The following is a 20,639-nucleotide window of genomic DNA, read 5'->3' on the forward strand; positions in this document are numbered from 1 at the left end:
GCATGTACAGCTGTTGTTAGCAAATGTGGAATGAATCAGTGTAGGCCTATGTGTAGAGTCATAACAGAGTTAAGGAGGGTGTTGTATGGCTTCTGCCTGTGTGTAATGACTTAAAGCTACCACTGGGGGCCCCCAGATCCACGTGACATTTTCAATTTCATCATAACATCGACTTCTTCATACAGACACAGGTTAATACAAATTAAAAAATCTGTGTATGTATTTCTTTCGGAGGGGATGGGTTAAACGCAGAAGTCAAATTTCGGTTGACCAATAAAGTAATCTTAATTGTCCATGAGTGGCGTTTCAGTAAAGCAGCTTGAGCTGTTTATATTGCTGTCAACCTTTCCTTTGATATCCCATCCTGATATCAACATGTGAATATAAAGAAAGTGTTGCTTATGCAAAGAATTCTGATATGAAGTACATACTGTAGATGTGTTGTAAGTCTTTAAATCCATGGTGTCCATGTTGTCTTTACTAGCAGGGTTGTGTGCCAAGTGAAAGTGAACTGTTGGAAAGGCAATATCTGTGTAGAGGGTGTATGTGTGAGGGTATGCTAGTGGGTGAGGGTGTTTGGTTGTGCATGTGTTGGGGTGTCAGAGGGGGGAGAGGGGGGCTCATTTAGAGGCTCTCCCCGTCAACATATCTGTCAGTGCTGCTGAGATCTGAGATGATTATGGGCCCCTTGTGTTTCTCCCGACCCCCACGCATCCTCGCTCTCCTACTCGTCGCCACACTTGCAGGTAAGAACTTCTGCTCACCCCTCTTCTCACTCATCACATCATCACATGTATGTCCACACACTCAGACACCAGTGGAGGCTGGTGAGGGGAGGACGGCTCATAATAATGGCTGGAACGGAGCAAATGGAATGGCATCAAACGCATGGAAACCATGTTTAATGTATTTGATACCATTCCACCTATTCCACTCCAGCCATTACCATGAGCCCGTCCTCCCCAATAAAGGTGCCACCAACCTCCTGTGATACAAATACACATACACATGCACACAGGTGGACATACTAGTACCAACACCAACCACAATCTCAACACATACTGTAGCAATGCACGCTCACAGATGAGAGACATAGACACTACCATAAAACCCACACCACACAAACATTATTTTGTCTTACTCTGATGGCATTGTTAATAATCAGTTATATCACTGTATATTATAGGCTACTGTATTAAATGTTCACTGTATGTTTATTGTATAATATACTGCAGGCCTATCCAGCCTTATCAAACACTAGCAACCTTACATCAAATCAATAGAGTAGTTATGATGATGCGGGTGTGTTGTGTTTATCTAATGCCATACAAACGTCTCTGAGTTGATTCTGAATTTGCTTGGTTTCTGCGTGAATCACTTGTGTTATGATGGAAAGTTCATGCTGGGCCCTGTACCTCATGGTGAGCAGCACAGTGATACTTTAATCCATGTGACTTTTGTATCTCTAATTTTAGAGGAGATTTAGTGTCACTACTCTACCCAGAATATTTTTAGCTGCCAGACTGGAGCTATGTGTGTGTGTGTGTGTCTAAACTGTGCCTCTGTTTGACAGGGGGGATTCTCTCTCTCTCTGTTTGGTCTGCGATGGTGCTACTCTGCCTAACCCCACTCAAGATGCTGCCCATACCGAAGGCCCTGTAGCAGACACCATGGCAGTGACGGAACTATCAGAGCCTGGCTCTGAGACAGAAAACACCTCACTGTCTACTGATGTCCCTAATGATGTCCCTGTGGAGGAAGAGGGCCTTGTGGTGGAGGAGGGAGTTGTGGAGGAATGGGGCCTCGTGGTGCAACAGCAGCCCGATAAAGAGAAGGCAATGGCGGGAGACGATGTGGTCTTCTCCTGCTTGCTGTCTGGAGGTGACCCAGAGGGGATGGGTGTGCAGTGGGTGGTCCATGGGCACAAGGAGAGGCACACCATACTGGAGGGCAACCAGATGTCTAAGGATGCGTTTGCAGGCCGGGCATTCCTCTCCGGAAACCCCACTGCTGGGGACTTTTCCATGATGCTGAGGAACGTATCGAGAGTGGACCGCGGTATTTACCACTGTCTCCTCACTCCCCATAATGGCACCACTGTGGAGGGGAGTGGGACCAAGCGCAGCATCCATGAGGACCAGGGTCAGTATTGAATGCTGGTGTGCTGCTTGAGGATACAAACTCAGCAGTGTAAAAACACCTGTAGCCAGATGAAACAGAGTAACTGGGACCGATATGTAAAGTATCTGGATATGTATAAATAGAACTGTCTTGACACAAACCGGTTCAAAGTGTAGTGTATTAAGAATTATGACTTTGTTAATGTTTTCAAGTGGAACCTGAGAGGATGTTTATTCAGTTTCAGAGGGAGTTGTTTTAGAGTGACGCCCCATAGAACAGAGGGAGTGTGTGTTGTAGACAGGTGATTGGACAGTAGAGGGAGCCACCCATATTTTGGGGAATATTATAAGTACTGGGTTTGAACAAATAACATTAGAGCGGACATTGTAATTTGGAAAACACTGCTCTCCGGGTGATCATGACATCTGTAAACTTATGCTGAAATCTTGTGATATGAATAAAACTTATGATCAAAGCTCAGTATAAGCGGACTCCTTTGTTACAGCATAATTAGCAACATTGACTCGACACTACAAAAGCACATTCAAAGCCGTACACACTACCCTCTGTAGCGCCTTACGGTCAGATGACGAGCAGTTGCCATACCAGGCGGTGATGCAACCAGTCAGGATGCTCTCGATGGTGCAGCTGTAGAACCTTTTTAGGATCTGGGGACCCATGCCAAATCTTTTCAATCTCCTGAGGGGGAAAAGGTGTTGTCATGCCCTCTTCATGACTGTCTTGGTGTGTTTGGACCATGATAGTTTGTTGGTGATGTGGACACCAAGGAACTTGAAACTCTCGACCCGCTCCACTACAGCCCCGTCGATGTTAATGGGGGCCTGTTTGGCCCGCCTTTTCCTGTAGTCCACGATCATCTCCTTTGTCTTGCTCACATTGTGGGAGAGGTTGTTGTCCTGGAACCACATTGCCTCCTCCCTATAGGCTGGGTCGTCAGCAAACTTAATGATGGTGTTGGAGTCGTGTTTGGCCACGCAGTCTTGGGTGTACAGGAAGTACAGGAGGGGACTAAGCACGCACCCCTGAGGGGCCCCAGTGTTGAGGATCAGCGTGGCAGACGTGTTGTTGCCTACCCTTACCACCTGGGGGCGGCCCGTCAGGAAGTCCAGGATCCAGTTGCAGAGGGAGGTGTTTACATTTTACATTTACATTTTAGTCATTTAGCAGACGCTCTTATCCAGAGCGACTTACAGTTAGTGAATACATTTTTTTTTTTTATACTGGCCCCCCGTGGGAATCAAACCCACAACCCTGGCGTTGCAAACGCCATGCTCTATCAACTGAGCTACATCCCTGCCGGCCATTCCCTCCCCTACCCTGGACGACACTGGGCCAATTGTGCGCCGCCCATGAGTCTCCCGGTCGCGGCCGGCTGCGACAGAGCCTGGATTCGAACCAGGATCTCTAGTGGCACAGTTAGCACTGCGATGCAGTGCCTTAGACCACTGCGCCACTCAGGAGTTTACATACACTTAGGTTGGAGTCATTAAAACTTGTTTTTCAACCACTCCACAAATTTCTTGTTAACAAACTATAGTTTTGGCAAGTCAGTTAGGACATCTACTTTGTGCATGACACAACTAATTTTTCCAACAATTGTTTACAGACAGATTATTTCACTTATAATTCACTGTATCACAATTCCAGTGGGTCAGAAGTTTACACTAAGTTGACTGTGCCTTTAAACAGCTTGGAAAATTCCAGAAAGTGATGTCATGGCTTTAGAAGCTTCTGGTAGGCTAATTGACATCATTTGAGTCAATTGCAGGTGTACCTGTGGCTTTATTTCAAGGCCTACCGTCAAACTCAGTGCCTCTTTGCTTGACATCATGGGAAAATCAACAGAAATCAGCCAAGACCTCAGAAAAAAATTTGTAGACCTCCACAAGTCTGGTTCATCCTTGGGAGCAATTTCCAAACATCTGAAGGTACCACGTTCATCTGTACAAACAATAGTACGCAAGTATAAACACAATGGGACCACGCAGCCGTCACACCGCTCAGGAAGGTGACGCGTTCTGTCTCCTAGAGATGAACGTACTTTGGTGCAGAAAGTGCAAATCAATCCCAGGACAACAGCAAAGGACCTTGTGAAGATGCTGGAGGAAACAGGTACAAAAGTATCTATGTCCACAGTAAAACGAGTCCTATATCGACATAACCTGAAAGGCCGCTCAGCAAGGAAGAAGCCACTGCTCCAAAACTGCCATAAGAAAGCCAGACTACGGTTTGCAACTGCACATGGGGACAAAGATCGTACTTTTTGGAGAAATGTCCTCTGGTCTGATGAAACAAAAATAGAATTGTTTGGCCATAATGACCATCGTTATGTTTGGAGGAAAAAGGGGGGAGTTGCATGTCGAAGAACACCATCCCAACCGTGCAGCACGGGGGTGGCAGCATCATGCTGTGGGGGTGCTTTGCTGCAGGAGGGACTGTGCACTTCACAAAATAGATGGCATCATGAGGAAGGAAAATTATGTGGATATATTGAAGCAACATCTCAAGACATCAGTCAGGAAGTTAAAGCTTGGTCGCAAATGGGTCTTCCAAATGGACAATGACCCCAAGCATACTTCCAAAGTTGTGGCAAAATGGTTTAAGGACAACAAAGTCAAGGTATTGGAGTGGCCATCACAAAGCCCTGACCTCAATCCTATAGAAAATGTGTGGGCAGAACTGAAAAAGCGTGTGCGAGCAAGGAGGCCTACAAACCTGACTCCGTTACACCAGCTTTGTCAGGAGGAATGGGCCAAAATTCACCCTACTTATTGTGGGAAGCTTGTGGAAGGCTACCCAAAACGTTTGACCCAAGTTAAACAATTTAAAGGCAATGCTACCAAATACTAATTGAGTGTATGTAAACTTCTGACCCACTGGGATTGTGATGAAATAAATAAAAGCTGAAATAAATAATTTTCTCTACTATTATTCTGACATTTCACATTCTTAAAATAAAGTGGTGATCCTAACTGACCTAAAACAGGGAATTTTTTACAAGGATTAAATATCAGGAATTGTGAAAAACTGAGTTTAAATGTATTTGGCTAAGGTGTATGTAAACTTCCGACTTCAACTGCAGGTGTTCCTTTTGTCCAGGTGGGAAAGGGCAGTGTGGAGTGCGGTTGAGATTGCGTCATCTGTGGATCTGTTGGGGTGATATGCGAATTGGAGTGGGTCTAGGGTATCTGGGATGATGCTGTTGATGTGAGCCATGACCAGCCTTTCAAAGCACTTCATGGCTACCAACGTGAGTGCTACGGGGCACTAATCATTTAGGCAGGTTACCTTCGCTTCCTTGGGCACAGGGACTATGGTGGTCTGCTTGAAACAGTTTCGGTCAGGGAGAGGTTGAAAATGTCAGTGAAGACACTCGCCAGTTGGTCTGCGCATGCTTTGAGTACACGTCCTGGTAATCCGTCTGGCCCCGCGGCTTTGTGAATGCTGACCTGTTTAAAGGTCTTGCTCACATTGGCTACCGAGACCATTATCACACAGTCGTCCGGAACAGCTGGTGCTCTCATGCATGCTTCAGTGTTGCTTGCCTCGAAGCGAGTATAAAAGGTGCGGCTGGGTTTCCCTTTGTAGTCCGTAATAGTTTTCAAGCCCTGCCACATCCGACGAGCATCAGAGCCGGTGAAGTAGGATTCAATCTTAATCCTGTATTGACGCTTTGCCTATGATGGTTCGTCTGAGGGCATAGCGGGATTTCTTATAAGCATCCAGATTAGTGTCCCGCTCCTTGAAAGCGGCAGCTCTAGCCTTTAGCTCGATGCGGATATTGCCTGTAATCCGTGGCTTCTAGTTGGGATATGTACGTACGGTCACTGTGGGGACGATGTCGTCGATGCACTTTTTGATGAAGCCAATGACTGAGGTGGTATACTCCTCAATGCCATTGGATGAATCCCGGAACATATTCCAGTCTGTGCTAGCAAAACAGTCCTGTAGCGTAGCATCCGCGTCATCTGACCACTTCCGTATTGAGTGAGTCACTGGTACTTCCTGCTTTAGTTTTTGCTTGTAAACAGGAATCAGGAGGATAGAATTATGGTCAGATTTGCCAAATGGAGGGCGAGGGAGAGCTTTGTATGCGTCTCTGTGTGTGGAGTAGACATCTGGACATTATCTCACATTTCTTTAAGACTAACATTTAGTTTTTAACAGCAGAGATTTGTATAAACATTGCTGTCTGTATCTCTGACATTTGCAACATTATTTCAATATTCAAATTCGATCTCCAGCTTTCGAAATCATGAATCAGCTGGCATCATTTTAATTGAAAAAAGTCAATTGAAAAAAGGTCAAACGAAACGAAGTGCAGCTAGTTTGCAGTCTTTCCAGCTTCAGTTGGAAGTGATTGTGTTAGCTGTGTTGTTGGCCAGCTCCTCTGAACAACAGTGTCCTGACGAGTGAGCACATTTTCTATGCATTTTCTATCCATAGCTCATTGTTATGGATGTATCAAAATAAATGTCACTAGAAAACAGCTTAAACAAATGCAAATGCAGCTACTTTGCTGTTATTCTGGCTGCACTTTTTGACGTGACTAAGTTAGCCATAGTTGGCTTGCTAGCAAGCAAGGGATAAGAACGTTGCCAGCCAGTATTGCAATGAAACATTTAGAACAGGGGTGTCAAACTCATTTTAGCTCAGGGGCCACATGGAGGAAAATCTATTCCCAAGTGGGCCGGACCGGTAAAATCATGGTATATATAACTTAAAAACAACAACTTCAGATTGTTTTCTTTGTTTTAGTACGATCAACATAAAACATAAAGCTGGAGCCTGAGGACAGTGTGTCCAAAACAGTACAAGCACAACATCACTATTAATCATAAAACACCTCAAGTTTATTTGAAAATTCTAAAGAAAAAGAACACACAAACACACAATGCCTCAGTGATTCACAGAAGTGTTTCACAGATCACAGAACTATATCAGGGGGTCATTTCTCAGGCAGAAATGTAGATACAAATAATGAAATCCTGTTCCCCAAACAAGTGCAAGAACCACAGAGTCAAGAATAGGTTAAATATACAAATAAAATAAAAACAATTAAAAACAATAGCACATCAACATAAAAACATATAAACATAAAGCTGGAGCCTGAGGACAGTGTGTCCAAAAGCACAACATCACTATTAATCATAAAACACCTCAAGTTATTTGAAATTCTGAGGACAAACAACACACAAACACACAATGCCTCAGTGATTCACAGAAGTATATCACAGATCACAGAACTATATCAGGGTGTCTCATGCAGCACTTTAAGTGGGGTTGCATAGTATATTTGACTCCTGATACCTGGCATCTTTTAGCTTTCACCAGCGCATCAATATCAGGCGTCACATCCTGAGTGGCAGCCAACTTCAGGATGTGATTCAAGTGCTTGTGCGTGAGCCTTAAGCGCATCTTTGTTTTATTTATGCTCATTACAGAGAACTTGCTCACAAAGATATGTGGTTCCAAACATGCACAACAGTTTTGCAGCGAGGGCTGTCAAGTTGGGGTAACCTGGCAAGAGATTCTGATAAAATGTGTCCAAGCCAGCTGCAGCAAATTTGCCCTTCAAATCCGAGTCACACTGCAAGTCTATTATTTCAAGTTGGATGCTGACGGGCAGATCAGAGGGATTCACGGTGAATGGCGAACAAAAAACTTTGAAGTCTTTCTCCAGTTCACCAAAAATCTGAAAGCGTTGCTCAAACTCCCTTAACAGTCCCGTTATTTTATCTTTGAACCGCTTCATGTCTGCCACATGTTGGGTCGCGCACACATTTTTCAGACAGGGGAAGTGAGCTGCATCACCACCGGCGAGTTGCGTCTCCCACAATGACAGCTTCAACTTGAAAGAACGTATGCTGTCATAATACTGCGTGGCAACTTTGTTGCGCCCTTGCAGCTGTTTGTTCAAGTTATTCAGGTGCTCTGTAACATCCACCATAAATGCAAGGTCCTGCATCCATTCTGCGGAATGAAATTCTAACACTGGTTTGCCCTTTTCTTCCATGAACTGTTCAATTTCTTTTCGTAAATCAAAGAAAGGCCTCAGCACAGCACCTCGGCTTAACCATCTTACCTCAGTGTGGTATGGCAGGCCATAGATGTGGCCTTTCTCTCTGAGAAGGCTGTCAAACTGACGGTGATTCAGGCTTCTGGATCGGATGAAATTAACAGTTTGGATGACCACCTTCATGACGTTATCCATCTTTAATGACTTGCAACACAAAGCCTCCTGGTGCAAAATACAGTGAAAAGTCAAAAAATCACGTCCTCCATTTGCAGATTGCACTTTCTCTCTGAACTTTGTCACAACGCCTGCTTTTTTCCCGATCATTGAGGGCGCACCATCTGTAGCCAGGCTGACAGCGCGGGACCAGTCCACTCCGACCCTGTCCAGCGCGCCGACGAGTGCGGTAAAAATATCAGCTGCTGTCGTTGTATCTGTCATCGGCACCAACTCCACGAACTCCTCGGTGACGGTCAATGTGTCATCAACTCCGCGGATGAAAATGGCCAGTTTTGTAATGTGTAATGTCCGTGCTTTCATCAATTGCAACCGAAAACGCAATAAATGACTCTACTTTTTGCTTCAACTGGCTGTCCAAATCCCCTGAAAGATCGGAAATCCTGTCTGCAACTGTGTTTCTTGTCAGGCTGATATTTGCAAAAGCCTGCCGCTTTTCAGGGCACACAATCTCCGCTGCCTTAATCATGCATGTTTTTACAAATTCACCCTCACTAAATGGTTTTGAAGCCACTGCGATTTCATTAGCAATGAGGTAGCTAGCTTTCACTGATGTCTCGGCTGTGAGTAAACACAGACTGCTGTTTCTTCAGACCCGCCAACAGTTCATTCACCTTCTCTCATCTCCGCTGTCCTTGAAAGTTGTCATATTTGTCGGCATGAAGACTCACATAGTGGCGACGAAGGTTATATTCTTTCAGCACTGCAACATGCTCTGAACACACCAAACATACAGCTTTCCCATTCAATTCCGTGAATAAATAGGATGACCATTTTTCTTGGAACACTCTGCACTCTGCGTCCACTTTTCTCTTTTTTGACAGAGACATATTGGGGCAATGAGGGTGCCAAAGCACATCATGTTAAAAGTAGAAGCCGTAATAAATATTGTGGGCAAAACAAAGTAGCTCATTGGCTGCACGTGCTTGACCTACTTGCTCTGCCCCGGTATAAACAGTTTGCTTGCTTAACACAATTGCTATTGCGCCATCCAGTGGACGCAATTGGAACAGCAGTATATTTTATTGAAAAATTGCAGCGCATTTTTATACTTTACCCAAAAAAAATTATATATATTTTTTTATCATCTCGCGGGCCGGATTAAACCCGTTTGCGGGCCTGATCCGGCCCGCGGGCCGGACGATTGACACCCCTGATTTAGAACGAACGACTGAGTCGCGTCCATAGATCCCGAACAAAAAGACTGAACGACTGGGACGCGTCTCTGGCAACCGAACCGATAGTACGAACGACCAGCCGACTTGGGTAGCAACCCTAGATTTGTGTTGGGACTATATCTTGTGGAAGGATGAAATAGTATGAATAAATCCATCAAAATAACGTTTTTATTGAAAATATGTCAATCATATTATTTGAATATACTGGTAACCCGTTGTATAAAAGTGATAATGCCCTCGAAGTTGGTGTTTGGAGGATATATTGGCACGGTTTGCCGGCCCTAACAACACCCGTGCCAATATATCCTCCAAACACCGGCTTCTCTGGCATTATCACTTAATTGGATCAACATCTAAAACCAAGTCAGTGGGTGGAGCATCAACCACAACGTAACTAATAGGCCCCATTGTCTTGAGTTTGGTGAAACAGTTCCCCTCTATTTCCTGGTTTGTTCAAGAATCAAAATAATTAACCTTCTCAGTGGTACAAGACAGATTGACAAACTTGCTACGGTTTCTCCCTGACTGCTTCTGGGCATATTCCTTCCAATCAAAAGTCAACCTCATCGTCTGAGGTATCAGGACAATTATTTATGATGTTGTCCTATGTGTTCCTTTTCAAAACAAAATTTTAAACCGTGGGAAACAGTGATGCCTTATAGGATTACATTGCAAGTTGTTTAGGATTTATATAAGCTGATTTTAATACAATTTAGAAAATACTTATTTTTGTTTTCCAACTATATTCAATTATTTACATATTTTGGCTTTGCTGTAAAGAAACAATGCATTCTTTCAATATAGGAAATGTTTTTGTTTTTTTAAGGAAACAGCTGCTATGATGACTGAATGGCCTCTAGTGGTTCAAATAGTTGCAGTAGAAACAGTGTAATAGTATGAATAAGGGGCTTCATTTAGCTGTGCCATATTCAGGTGCCAAGTCTATGCCCATAACTTTTTAAATTTTTGATTCATGAAAGAAGAAAAGTTTCTGAAAGAGTAAAAACATTAATAACGTATATGAGAAAGACAAAATATGGTTTGGGAAATGATTGTCCTTGGTGGCATTAAGGTTGCTAGCTGTAACTATATCTTAGAAGCATGTCATCAATACATTTAAGTCAATACATTTAGTCCCCTGTAGCTCAGTTGGTAGAGCACGGCGCTTGCAACGCCAGGGTTGTGGGTTCGTTTCCCACGGAGGGCCAGTATGAAAAAAAATGTATGCACTCACTAACTGTAAGTCGCTCTGGATAAGAGCGTCTGCTAAATGACTAAAATGTAAAAAATTAAAATTATTTGACTAGCTCTAACTCCATCCAGCATAAAACACCAGGCAAATTGTTTCCCATTAATTTATTTTCTTTAGAGACTCCTTACAATACATGTGACATAAATATACCTTTGTGGAGACAACCGATTCTAACACACACACTGTCTCAGTCTCACACATCCACACAAAAACAACATTAACGTCAACAACATCAATACACCGCAAAAATCACATCTGTGAGGTGGGGAGAGGAAGAGGGCCTCAACCTCCTGAAATAAACAAGGTGCCTCTGTCCCTTTACTCATGTGTACATTCCCATTTTTGTTAACAATCAATTGGTGGTGGTCCCACCTGGGAGATGAAAGTGACACTCCGCTGGAGGGGCCCTGTGTTGCAGCTAGTAGCTAAGTGCAAGTGTAGCACCTGATCAGGGCCCACTGATTATTGGCCTGCAATAAGGGCTGTAGTCATGTTCTCATGGATGACAAGGGGGCTGAAGGGTGAGGAGGAGCACATCCATGCGATGGGGTCAGGGATAATGGTATTTCTAATGGTAATAGACTAATGGTGAGATTTGGTAGCAATGAATTTAAGTTGAGAAAAATTATTCCAGTATTGCCTTGTACAAGACAATATTGTGAAATAAAAAGAGCATGGTTGTAATGAAGGGCTTGAACATATTATTGGAATGTGGAGGAATGAACACTTAGGAATGACTGAGGTGAATGTCACTGCAGCAAGGTTTCACAAACGGGCCACTGAGATACTGCACGGCACAGCACTGGGACTGGGGGGCTCAGAGTGGAGGGGGAGGTGAGAGCTCAGTCCTCCAGGGTACGGAAGGCGTTCTGCATGTCCTCCAGTAGCTGGGCGTAGTCTGCTTTGATTTTGACCTCGCCCTCCTTCACTGGGTCCTGAAACAACAGAGGTATACAGAGACACAGCGAAGCACAATGAAACTCAAAGAAAAAGTCCAACATTGGATGTATAAAGAAGACCAGAGGTGGTAGAGGGACTGGGGAAGTTGATTTTCATGCAGTGGACCATGGATAAAGCAAGGGGCTGAACAAGCATGTACCTTGAACTTCATGGAGCTGAGCCTGTAGAGGATCTCTCCCATGTGCTCCCGGATCATGGACCAGGTGATCTTGTTGTCACTCTGAGCCGTGGTCTCCACTGCATGTCGCGCCAAGTCGTAGAACGCAATTGTATTGGAGAGGATGCCCACTGTTTTGTAGAATGGGCAGAACCTTCGGGAAGGGGCATAAAGTCAATCAATTCATCAATATGTGCATAATAATCGATGATTAAGTCAATTTAGTACGTCTATGACACACAGATGTGCGTGTATTTACCTGTCGTATGGAGTATAGCCATTCTGCTGCAGGAAGTCGTCCTTGAGTAGTTTAGCAACCTCCAATGTGATCTTGTCGGTCTCAGCGAGAGATGCCTGTTATTAAGATGGCAGGGGGCACAGAAATGAGTGCATAGTGCGTGCATACACATGCTCACCATCAACCTAGGCAGTGTATCAACCCATAACCCTTCCTCACATGGCCTCAGCCTCACCTTTCCCACAAGCTGTACTATCTCAGCCAGATCCTCCTCCTCCTGCAGGATCTCCTTGGTTTTGGTGCGAAGCGGCACAAACTCAGGGAAGTGCTTGTCGTAGTACTCGTCCAGCGCCCGCGTGTACTTGCTGTAGCTGATCAGCCAGTTCACTGAGGGGAAATGCTTTCTCTGGGCCAGCTTCTTATCCAGACCCCAGAACACCTGAGCGATGGAGAGAGAGAGAGAGCGAGAGAGAGAGCGAGAGAGAGAGAGAGGATAAAAACAGGAATGAGGAGTAGGAAGAGTAAAGGTTTAAATTGTCTGAACATAATTGTCACTAAAGTTTTAATATATACCATTGAGGCATTACCTGTACAATACCCAGTGTAGCTGAAGTAACAGGATCAGAGAAGTCTCCACCAGGGGGGGACACACTAGGGGAAATAACACAAGGCCAAGTTATTCAGACACCACAGTCTGCCATCACTGTATCATACTGTACGTTATGAGGATTAGACTACATAGTCGAGGTATCTGGTGTTGCAGGACTGGTACAGGACAGAACCCGTCTGACCCTTAGCGCCAGGAGGAAGGAGGGTGATAGAGGTTCCCCCTGCTGGTAGAATGATGTAGTACTCACGCTCCAACAATGCTGACGCTGCCCTCTCTCTCTGGGTTGCCCAGGCACTTCACCCTGCCAGCACGCTCATAGAAGGAGGCCAGTCTGGCTCCCAGGTAGGCAGGGTACCCGCTGTCTGTGGACAAACAGCACACAGAGCTCTGACTGGTTCAAAATGACAGACATGTTGCGGTGATAGGTTTACAGATAACCATCTTCCATTGCTATTGGCTCAGTGTACTCACCAGCAGGCATCTCAGCTAATCGTCCTGAGATCTCCCGGAGAGCCTCTGCCCATCGGGAGGTGGAGTCGGCCATCATACTGACGTTGTAGCCCATGTCTCTGAAGTACTCAGACAGAGTGATTCCTGCAGTGGCACACACAAGTCAGAATCAAAAGCACAGAATCAGAGTCAATACAAGGTTATGAGTGAGCGGTGACTCATCCCCCAACAGTCCAGAACAAAGGATTCCCAACCCTTCATCAAACATTATTTACAACTGTAAACTCCAGCTATACTGAACCAAAATATAAACGCAACATGTAAAGTGTTGGTCCCATGTTTCATGAGCTGAAATAAAAGATCCCAGAAATGTTCCATACACACATAAAGCTTATTTCTCTCAAATTTTGTGCACAAATTTGTTTACATCCCTGTTAGTGAGCAATTCTCCTTTGGCAATATAATCCATCCACCTGACATGTGTGGTGTATCAAGAAGCTAATTAAACAGCATGATCATTACACATGTGCACCTCGTGCTGGGGACAATAAAAGGCCACTCTAAAATGTGCAGTTTTGTCACCAAACACAATGCCACAAGTTGAGGGAGCGTGCAATCGGCATGCTGACTGCAAGAATGTCCACCAGAGCTGTTGCCAGATAACTGAATGTTAATTTCTCTACCATAAGCCACCTCCAACGTCATTTTAGAGAATTTGGCAGTACGTCCAACTGGCCTCACAAACACAGACCACGTGTAACCACGCCAGTCCAGGACCTCCACATCCGGCTTTTTCACCTGCGGGTCGTCTTAGACCAGCCACCTGGACAGCTGATAAAACTGTGGGTTTGCACAACCGAAGAAGTTCTGCATAAACTGTCATAAACTGTCTCAGGGAAGCTCATCTGCGTGCTCGTCGTCCTCACAAAGGTCTTGACCTGACTGCAGTTCGGCGTCGTAAGCGACTTCAGTGGGCAAATGCTCACCTTTCAACTGTACCAGGCAGATGGCGTTGTGTGGGCGAGCGGTTTGCTGATGTCAACGTTGTGAACAGAGTGCCCCGTGGTGGGGTTATGGTATGGGCAGGCATAAGCTACGGACAATGAACACAATTGCATTTTATCGATGACATGTGGTGAGATACCGTGGTGAGATCCTTAGGCCCATTGTCGTGCCATCCATCCACCGCCATCACCTCATGTTTCACCTCAGCCCCTGTCGCAAGGATCTTTACACAATTCCTGGAAGCTGAAAATGTCCAAGTTCTTCCATGGCCTGCATACTCAGACATGTCACCCATTGAGCACGTTTGGGATGCTCTGGATCAACGTGTAAGACAGCGTGTTCCAGTTCATGCCAATATCCAGCAACTTGGCACAGCCATTCCACAATCAACAGCCTGATCAACTCTATGCGAAGGACATGTCGCGCTGCATGAGGCAAATGGTGGTCACACCAGATACTGACTGGTTTTCTGATCCACGCCCCTACTTTTAGCAATCTGTGACCAACAGATGCATATCTGTATTCCCAGTCATGTAATTTTGTAAAATCTGTGAAATTGTTGCATGTTGCGGTTATATTTTTGTTCAGTGTTGCCATCTGTAATGTGATTGGCTGGTACCTGTGTAAATGGAGGCCTCTCTAGCAGCGACAGGCATGTTGGAAGTGTTGGCCACAAGCGCTGTTCTCTTCATGATACTTTCAACCTTTCCATCCACTTCCATTGTAAGCTATGGAGCAGGGAGGAATACCATTGGTCAGACTGAGAACACATCACAAACTGGTGATCGGCTATGCCAGACACCCTAGTAGTGTAATTCCCTGTAATCTCATGAACAGGTTGTCAATTATTAGAACTTGACACGCGTACGGTCACTAACCTCAGGGAAATCTCTCAAAACTTCAGACATCTCATTTCCACGCTCTCCACAGCCCACATAGATGATGACATCACTGTTGGAATACTTGGACAGGGACTGTGAGATCACAGTCTTGCCACAACCAAAGGCTCCTGGGATAGCAGTGGTGCCTCCCTGGACACACCTGTGAGAACAAACAGAGCCAGAAGCAGATGGCTTGTTAGAGGGTCCTCTGTAGCTCAATTGGTAGAGCACGGCGCTTGTAACGCCAGGGTAGTGGGTTCGATCCCCGGGACCACCCATACGTAAAAATGTATGCGCACATGACTGTAAGTCGCTTTGGATAAAAGCGTCTGCTAAATGGCATAAAAAAAATAAAAAATAAAGAGGGTTCAGTCCAAGGAAGTGTCAGGAGGAAAGGCTATAAAGTTGCATGAGGTGAGTAGAAAAAAGGGGAAAAATAGTTGAAATAGGTATAACTCACGGGAAGAGGGCATCCAGCACTCTCTGGCCAGTAAGCAGGGGGTGATTGGCAGGCAGCTTCTCTGTGACCGGGCGAATCTGTCGCACTGGCCAGACCTGGATCATGGTAAATTTCTCCTTCACACCCTCAAACTCAAGTTCCAGCACCACATCCTGCCGATACACACACACAATTAACCAAACAACAGAGACAAGAGAATGGGATTATGCCATTCACATCCAAGTAGCTTTATTCAGCTGCAAAGACGTTAGTAGGTGGAGGGTGACTCACATTGACATCATAGTTTCCAGGTGGGGCCACGTAGGTGACAGTGCCTCTGCTCCGGGGTGGGAGCATCAACTTGTGCTTGATCAGGGAGTTCTCAAACACTGTGCCATAGATATCCCCACCTGTTATGTGACTGCCGGTCTGAGGACAAGGGGAGGTAGAGTACATAATATGTAAATTTAGGAGATGGATCATATTTCAGTGGGGACACACATTCAAACACACCTTACACAATGAAAATACATTTTTTTTTCTTACTCTAAGACTCTGGCCAGGTGTAAACTCCCACTTGAGGTCACGGTTGAGGGCTCCAATGTTTACTCCTCTAGGGATATAAATGCTTTGAGTGAGGTCATTGATGTCTTTGAGGGGACGCTGGATACCATCAAAGATGGAGCCCATGATTCCCGGCCCCAACTCTACAGACAGGGGCTTTCCTGTCCGAAGGACAGGGTCTCCGACAGACACACCAGCTGTGGCATACATTCAGGAAACCTAACCATATAGCCTAGTATATGCCCGATAAGAGGAAAGGCTAGAAGACATCAGAATGGAAGTACACAAGAGTAACTGAACCATCAACATTGAGTGAAGGTGGGTGTAACTATGTCTAGCAGTAAAGCAGGTATGACTGAAAAGGATACAGGTCTCCTCGTAGACCTGAATAGTTGCCATGTCTCCCTCCAGCCTGATGATCTCTCCCACCAGCTCACTGTGGCCCACACGCACCAGCTCGTACATGGCCGCTCCTGCCATGGCGGTGGCCGTCACCACTGTTGGTTAAACAGGTTAGACAAAGAACAGATGACTGGCTACACGATCAAGTCTATATTGGAACAGAGCAGGCCTAATTGACCAGGTGAAAAATAATATGCTGAAAACTTTGTTAGACCACTGAACTAAAGCTTAGGTTTGGCATTGGCATGGGAGTTACCACTCCCAGGCTGGCCTGAGATTATTGATTGGAACTTCAGACACTGACCTGGACCTAGCCTCTATGAATCCGAGAGTGGAAAACTCCTCTCTCCTCTCTGACATGTAGGCTCACTTTTTGTGAACAGTCCCATCACAAGTAAGACTGTTGAATAAACTTCATTTGAACCTACTTTACCGGTTGTCCGCTGATTTTGTCTTTATGTCAAATCAAGTTTTATTTGTCACATTCACGTGTTTAGCAGGTGTTATTGCGGGTGTAGTGACATGCTTGTGCTTCTAGCTCCGACAGTGCAGTAATATCTAACATGTAATATCTAAAAATTTCAGAACATATACCCAATACACACAAATCTAAGTAAGGAATGGAATTAAGAATATATACATATATGGACGAGCAATGACAGAGCGGCATGGACTAAGATACAGTAGAATAGTATAGAATACAGTATATACATATGAGATGAGTAATGCAAGATATGTAAACATTATTAAAGTGACTAGTGTTCCATTTCTTAAAGTGGCCAGTGCTTTCTAGTCTATGTCTATAGGCAGCAGCCTCTAATGTGCTAGTGATGGCTATTTAACAGTCTGATGGCCTTGAGATAGAAGCTGTTTTTCAGTCTCTCGGTCCCAGCTTTGGCACACCTGTACTGACCTCGCCTTCTGGATGATAGTGGGGTGAACAAGCAGGGGCTCGGGTGGTTGATGTCCTTGATGATCTTTTTGGCCTTCCTGTGACATCGGGTGCTGTAGGTGTCCTGGAGGGCCGGGTCATTTGCCCCCGGTCATGCGTTGGGCAGACCGCACAACCCTCTGGAGAGCCCTGCGGTTGTGGACGGTGCAGTTGCCGTACCAGGTGGTGATACAGCCCGACAGGATGCTCTCAATTGTGCATCTGTAAAGGTTTGTGAGGGTCTTAGGGGCCAAGCCAAATTTCTTCAGCCTCCTGAGATTGAAGAGGCTCTGTTGCGCCTTCTTCACCACACTGTCTGTGTGGGTGGACCATTTCAGTTTGTCAGTGATGTGTACGCCAAAGAACTTGAAGCTTTCCACCTTCTTCACTGCGGTCCCGTCGATGTGGATAGGGGGCTGCACCCTCTGCTGTTTCCTGAAGTCCACGATCATCTCCTTTGTTTTGTTGACATTGAGTGAGAGGTTATTTTCCTGGCACCACACTCCCAGAGCCCTCACCTCCTCCCTGTAGGCTGTCTCGTCATTGTTGGTTATCAAGCCTACTACTGTTGTGTCGTCTGCAAACTTGATGATTGAGTTGGAGGCGTGCTTGGCCACGCAGTCATGGGTGAACAGGGAGTACAGGAGGGGGCTGAGCATGCACCCTTGCGGGGCCCCAGTGTTGAGGATCAGCCAAGTGGAGGTGTTGTTTCCTATCTTCACCACCTGGGGGCAGCCCGTCAGGAAGTCCAGGACCCAGTTGCACAGGGCGGGGTTCAGACCCAGGGCCTCAAGCTTAATGATGAGCTTCGAGGGTACTATGGTGTTGAATGCTGAGCTATAGTCAATGAACAGCATTCTTACATAGGTATTCCTCTTGTCCAGATGGGATAGGGCAGTGTGATGGCGATTGCATCGTCTGTGGATCTATTGGGGCGGTAAGCAAATTGAAGTGGGTCTAGGGTGACAGGTAAGGTAGAGGTGATATGATTCTTGATAGTCTCTCAAAGCACTTCATGATGACAGAGGTGAGTGCTACGGGGCGATTGTAATTTAGTTCAGTTACCTTTGCTTTCTTGGGTACAGGAACTATATGTAGGAGGTAATCTGAGACAAAATATCCACAGAGTAGTGTTATTAACCCGACTTTCAGTACACTGGTGTGTATGTCGGTTTGTATTTTCAATGCCAACGCAATTCGCATGAGACTTGCACAATATATAAACAATGGCCGAGTTTAACCAAAGCATAGACCAAACGTTGTCCCACGCAATCAGCTGGCAAATTTCACAAGCACTTCCATCTGAATGTGAGGGAACGCGTTTTGGTCGACAACATTCAGTTACATTCGGTTATTGTTTACATATTGTGCATCACGTGAAATGCGCCAAGAGATGGAAAATACAAGCAACAGAACCTACCGGCGCCGCAAAAAGTCAGGGTAACCACGGGAAAGTTTTGTTTACCCATTTCCACTTCCTATCACCAAAAGGACCAACAGCATGGACAACTGGTAAAGTAAGTTTAAATATCATTGTATTCAACATTCTGGCTTGTAGAGACTATCCCCGTCTTTTTTACAGCCACTTATTTCAGACTGATATCCATGGAGTAACCATAGTAAAAGTCTAATGTTTAGACAAACCTGGACCAGAAACTCCATGCACATATCCAAACTCGCTTTCCCGCTCCTCATCACGGATTTTAGGAAGCTTGGAAGTGTCCATCCTGAGTGTGTCTGCAAAGTGTACAGAGAGGAAAACCAGAGATCAATCATGTGACACTTCACTATAATGATGGGGCATGAAAGGCATGACACTTAGCTATAGTTACTGTACTGTTTCAATCAATTAAATTCCTTAATGGAATTAAAATAATTCACCATGACCACACAGAATCAAAACACACATTTCATTCATTGGTACAGAGACATGTACGTAGCTAGGTAAACTAGCTTGCTCTGGTGCCAATACCTGGACCGAGAGCTTTTCTAACATCTGCTTCGCAAAAGCAGGAGACAAACAACCAGCTAGGCTTCAGGAAGCTTGCTAACTAACTAGCCTCTACATACCATATTACAATGCCAAAAAATTATGAAAGACAGTCTTAGTTTTAGTTGTTTATCACAAACAAACAAACCATATAGCTACTAGCTAGCTAGATAGCTTGCTAACCTAATCGTAGAGTCAGTCAGGTGACACTGACAGAACGGAAAGGTAACGCTAAAATTAGCTAATCTGCGTGGTTTATCGTCATTTACTAGCCAGTTGCAATGAATTGACATTCAAGTTAGCAAACTAAATTCGAATAATATGATTCGGTTTGATTACCTTCTCTTACTACTCAATGTTCCAGGGCCCTTAAGAAATGTATTTCCGAAAGGGATGAGCCGTGATCAGCTGACAGACGCGAGACGAGCTCGGGAAACAATTACCATTTTGGCTCAAAGCCCTGTTTTACATTAGGAAAGACGGGCTCTGGGAGCCAAAATGGCGTAACAGCGACACTGTTTCATTCCTCGTTTGACTCGTTTAGCTCGAATGCGGCGGTGGTTACGTTCCAATATCCTTGAGATTATTTCCTCGTCTCCTTTCCTCAATGACAACTTTTACTTGGACACTCAGTCAGAGTCAAACTATTGCTTTGCATAGCAGCATAGTCGAATTATAACCAATCACTAAGCCTATTATTACTGTGATAGGCCAACATTGGAAAAATAAACTTCAGAGACCTATTAGCCTAATAAAGTGCCCAGCAAAAAATGTAAGATTCAATTGGCAATGGCATAGTTATGATATGCATCTTTCTGATCAAATAGCCCATCTATAGTCATGTGTGCCAGTGTAGTACGCTAGCATCTATAAGGCTTTCCATTAATTGTCTAACATTACTGTGTCCCATGACACCAATTATGGAGTGAACAGATCCACAGAGCAGATCGCACTCATGTTATGATGCATCACACGGCGTGAATCCAAAGGTAAGCCTATTTTACATACCTATAGCTTCGCAGTATGATTTTTAAAATTAGCCTATTCTGGATATGTCTAGTTGCAAGCACTACGCTCATAAATGTTGATAATTTTAAATAGCCTTGTGAACCTATCGCAGAGATGGTGATCGATTGAGCCACATAGTCATAGTCATTTATCATATTTTAGAATTTATTTTGTAATAA

The 20,639-nt window shown here is 44.9% G+C and overlaps 2 protein-coding genes across 3 annotated transcripts; one reads left to right on the forward strand and one right to left on the reverse strand.

The window, feature by feature from the left end:
* The first annotated feature begins 613 nt into the window (after positions 1-613).
* On the forward strand, positions 614-2,339 carry si:ch211-137i24.12 (Immunoglobulin superfamily member). Of its 2 annotated transcripts, none has more exons than XM_041895302.1 (2): positions 614-746; positions 1,574-2,339. In XM_041895302.1, the coding sequence occupies exon 2, from the start codon at positions 1,671-1,673 to the stop codon at positions 2,151-2,153; it is 483 nt and encodes a 160-aa protein (XP_041751236.1). In that variant the 5' UTR covers positions 614-746; positions 1,574-1,670; the 3' UTR covers positions 2,154-2,339. The 2 variants fall into 2 exon arrangements, with proteins under 2 accessions (XP_041751236.1, XP_041751235.1); XM_041895301.1 differs by having other exon boundaries at positions 1,636-2,339.
* Positions 2,340-10,914: 8,575 nt separating this feature from the next.
* On the reverse strand, positions 10,915-19,966 carry LOC121579570 (V-type proton ATPase catalytic subunit A-like). The gene is made up of 15 exons (XM_045224452.1): positions 19,792-19,966; positions 19,107-19,199; positions 16,498-16,626; positions 16,112-16,326; positions 15,857-15,994; positions 15,587-15,738; positions 15,124-15,286; positions 14,865-14,973; positions 13,262-13,384; positions 13,038-13,152; positions 12,768-12,831; positions 12,416-12,619; positions 12,202-12,296; positions 11,925-12,096; positions 10,915-11,760 (listed from the first exon to the last, which is right to left on the reverse strand). The coding sequence occupies exons 2-15, from the start codon at positions 19,186-19,188 to the stop codon at positions 11,668-11,670; spliced, it is 1,854 nt and encodes a 617-aa protein (XP_045080387.1). The 5' UTR covers positions 19,189-19,199; positions 19,792-19,966; the 3' UTR covers positions 10,915-11,667.
* Positions 19,967-20,639: the final 673 nt, after the last annotated feature.

The sequence above is a fragment of the Coregonus clupeaformis genome, chromosome 13 (assembly GCF_020615455.1).
Source record: "Coregonus clupeaformis isolate EN_2021a chromosome 13, ASM2061545v1, whole genome shotgun sequence".
Lineage (NCBI taxonomy): Eukaryota > Metazoa > Chordata > Actinopteri > Salmoniformes > Salmonidae > Coregonus > Coregonus clupeaformis.

Bases quoted from the DNA above. Each gene is read 5' to 3' on its own strand.
- si:ch211-137i24.12 (XM_041895301.1), top strand. From the start codon at position 674: ATGATTATGGGCCCCTTGTGTTTCTCCCGACCCCCACGCATCCTCGCT. The intron at 747-1,635 runs GTAAGAACTTCT...ACCCCACTCAAG, and splicing joins ACTCGTCGCCACACTTGCAG to ATGCTGCCCATACCGAAGGC.
- LOC121579570 (XM_045224452.1), bottom strand. From the start codon at position 19,188: ATGGACACTTCCAAGCTTCCTAAAATCCGTGATGAGGAGCGGGAAAGC. The intron at 16,327-16,497 runs GTATCCTTTTCA...TGTATGCCACAG, and splicing joins TCAGGTCTACGAGGAGACCT to CTGGTGTGTCTGTCGGAGAC. The intron at 11,761-11,924 runs GTACATGCTTGT...CTGTTGTTTCAG, and splicing joins TCAGCTCCATGAAGTTCAAG to GACCCAGTGAAGGAGGGCGA.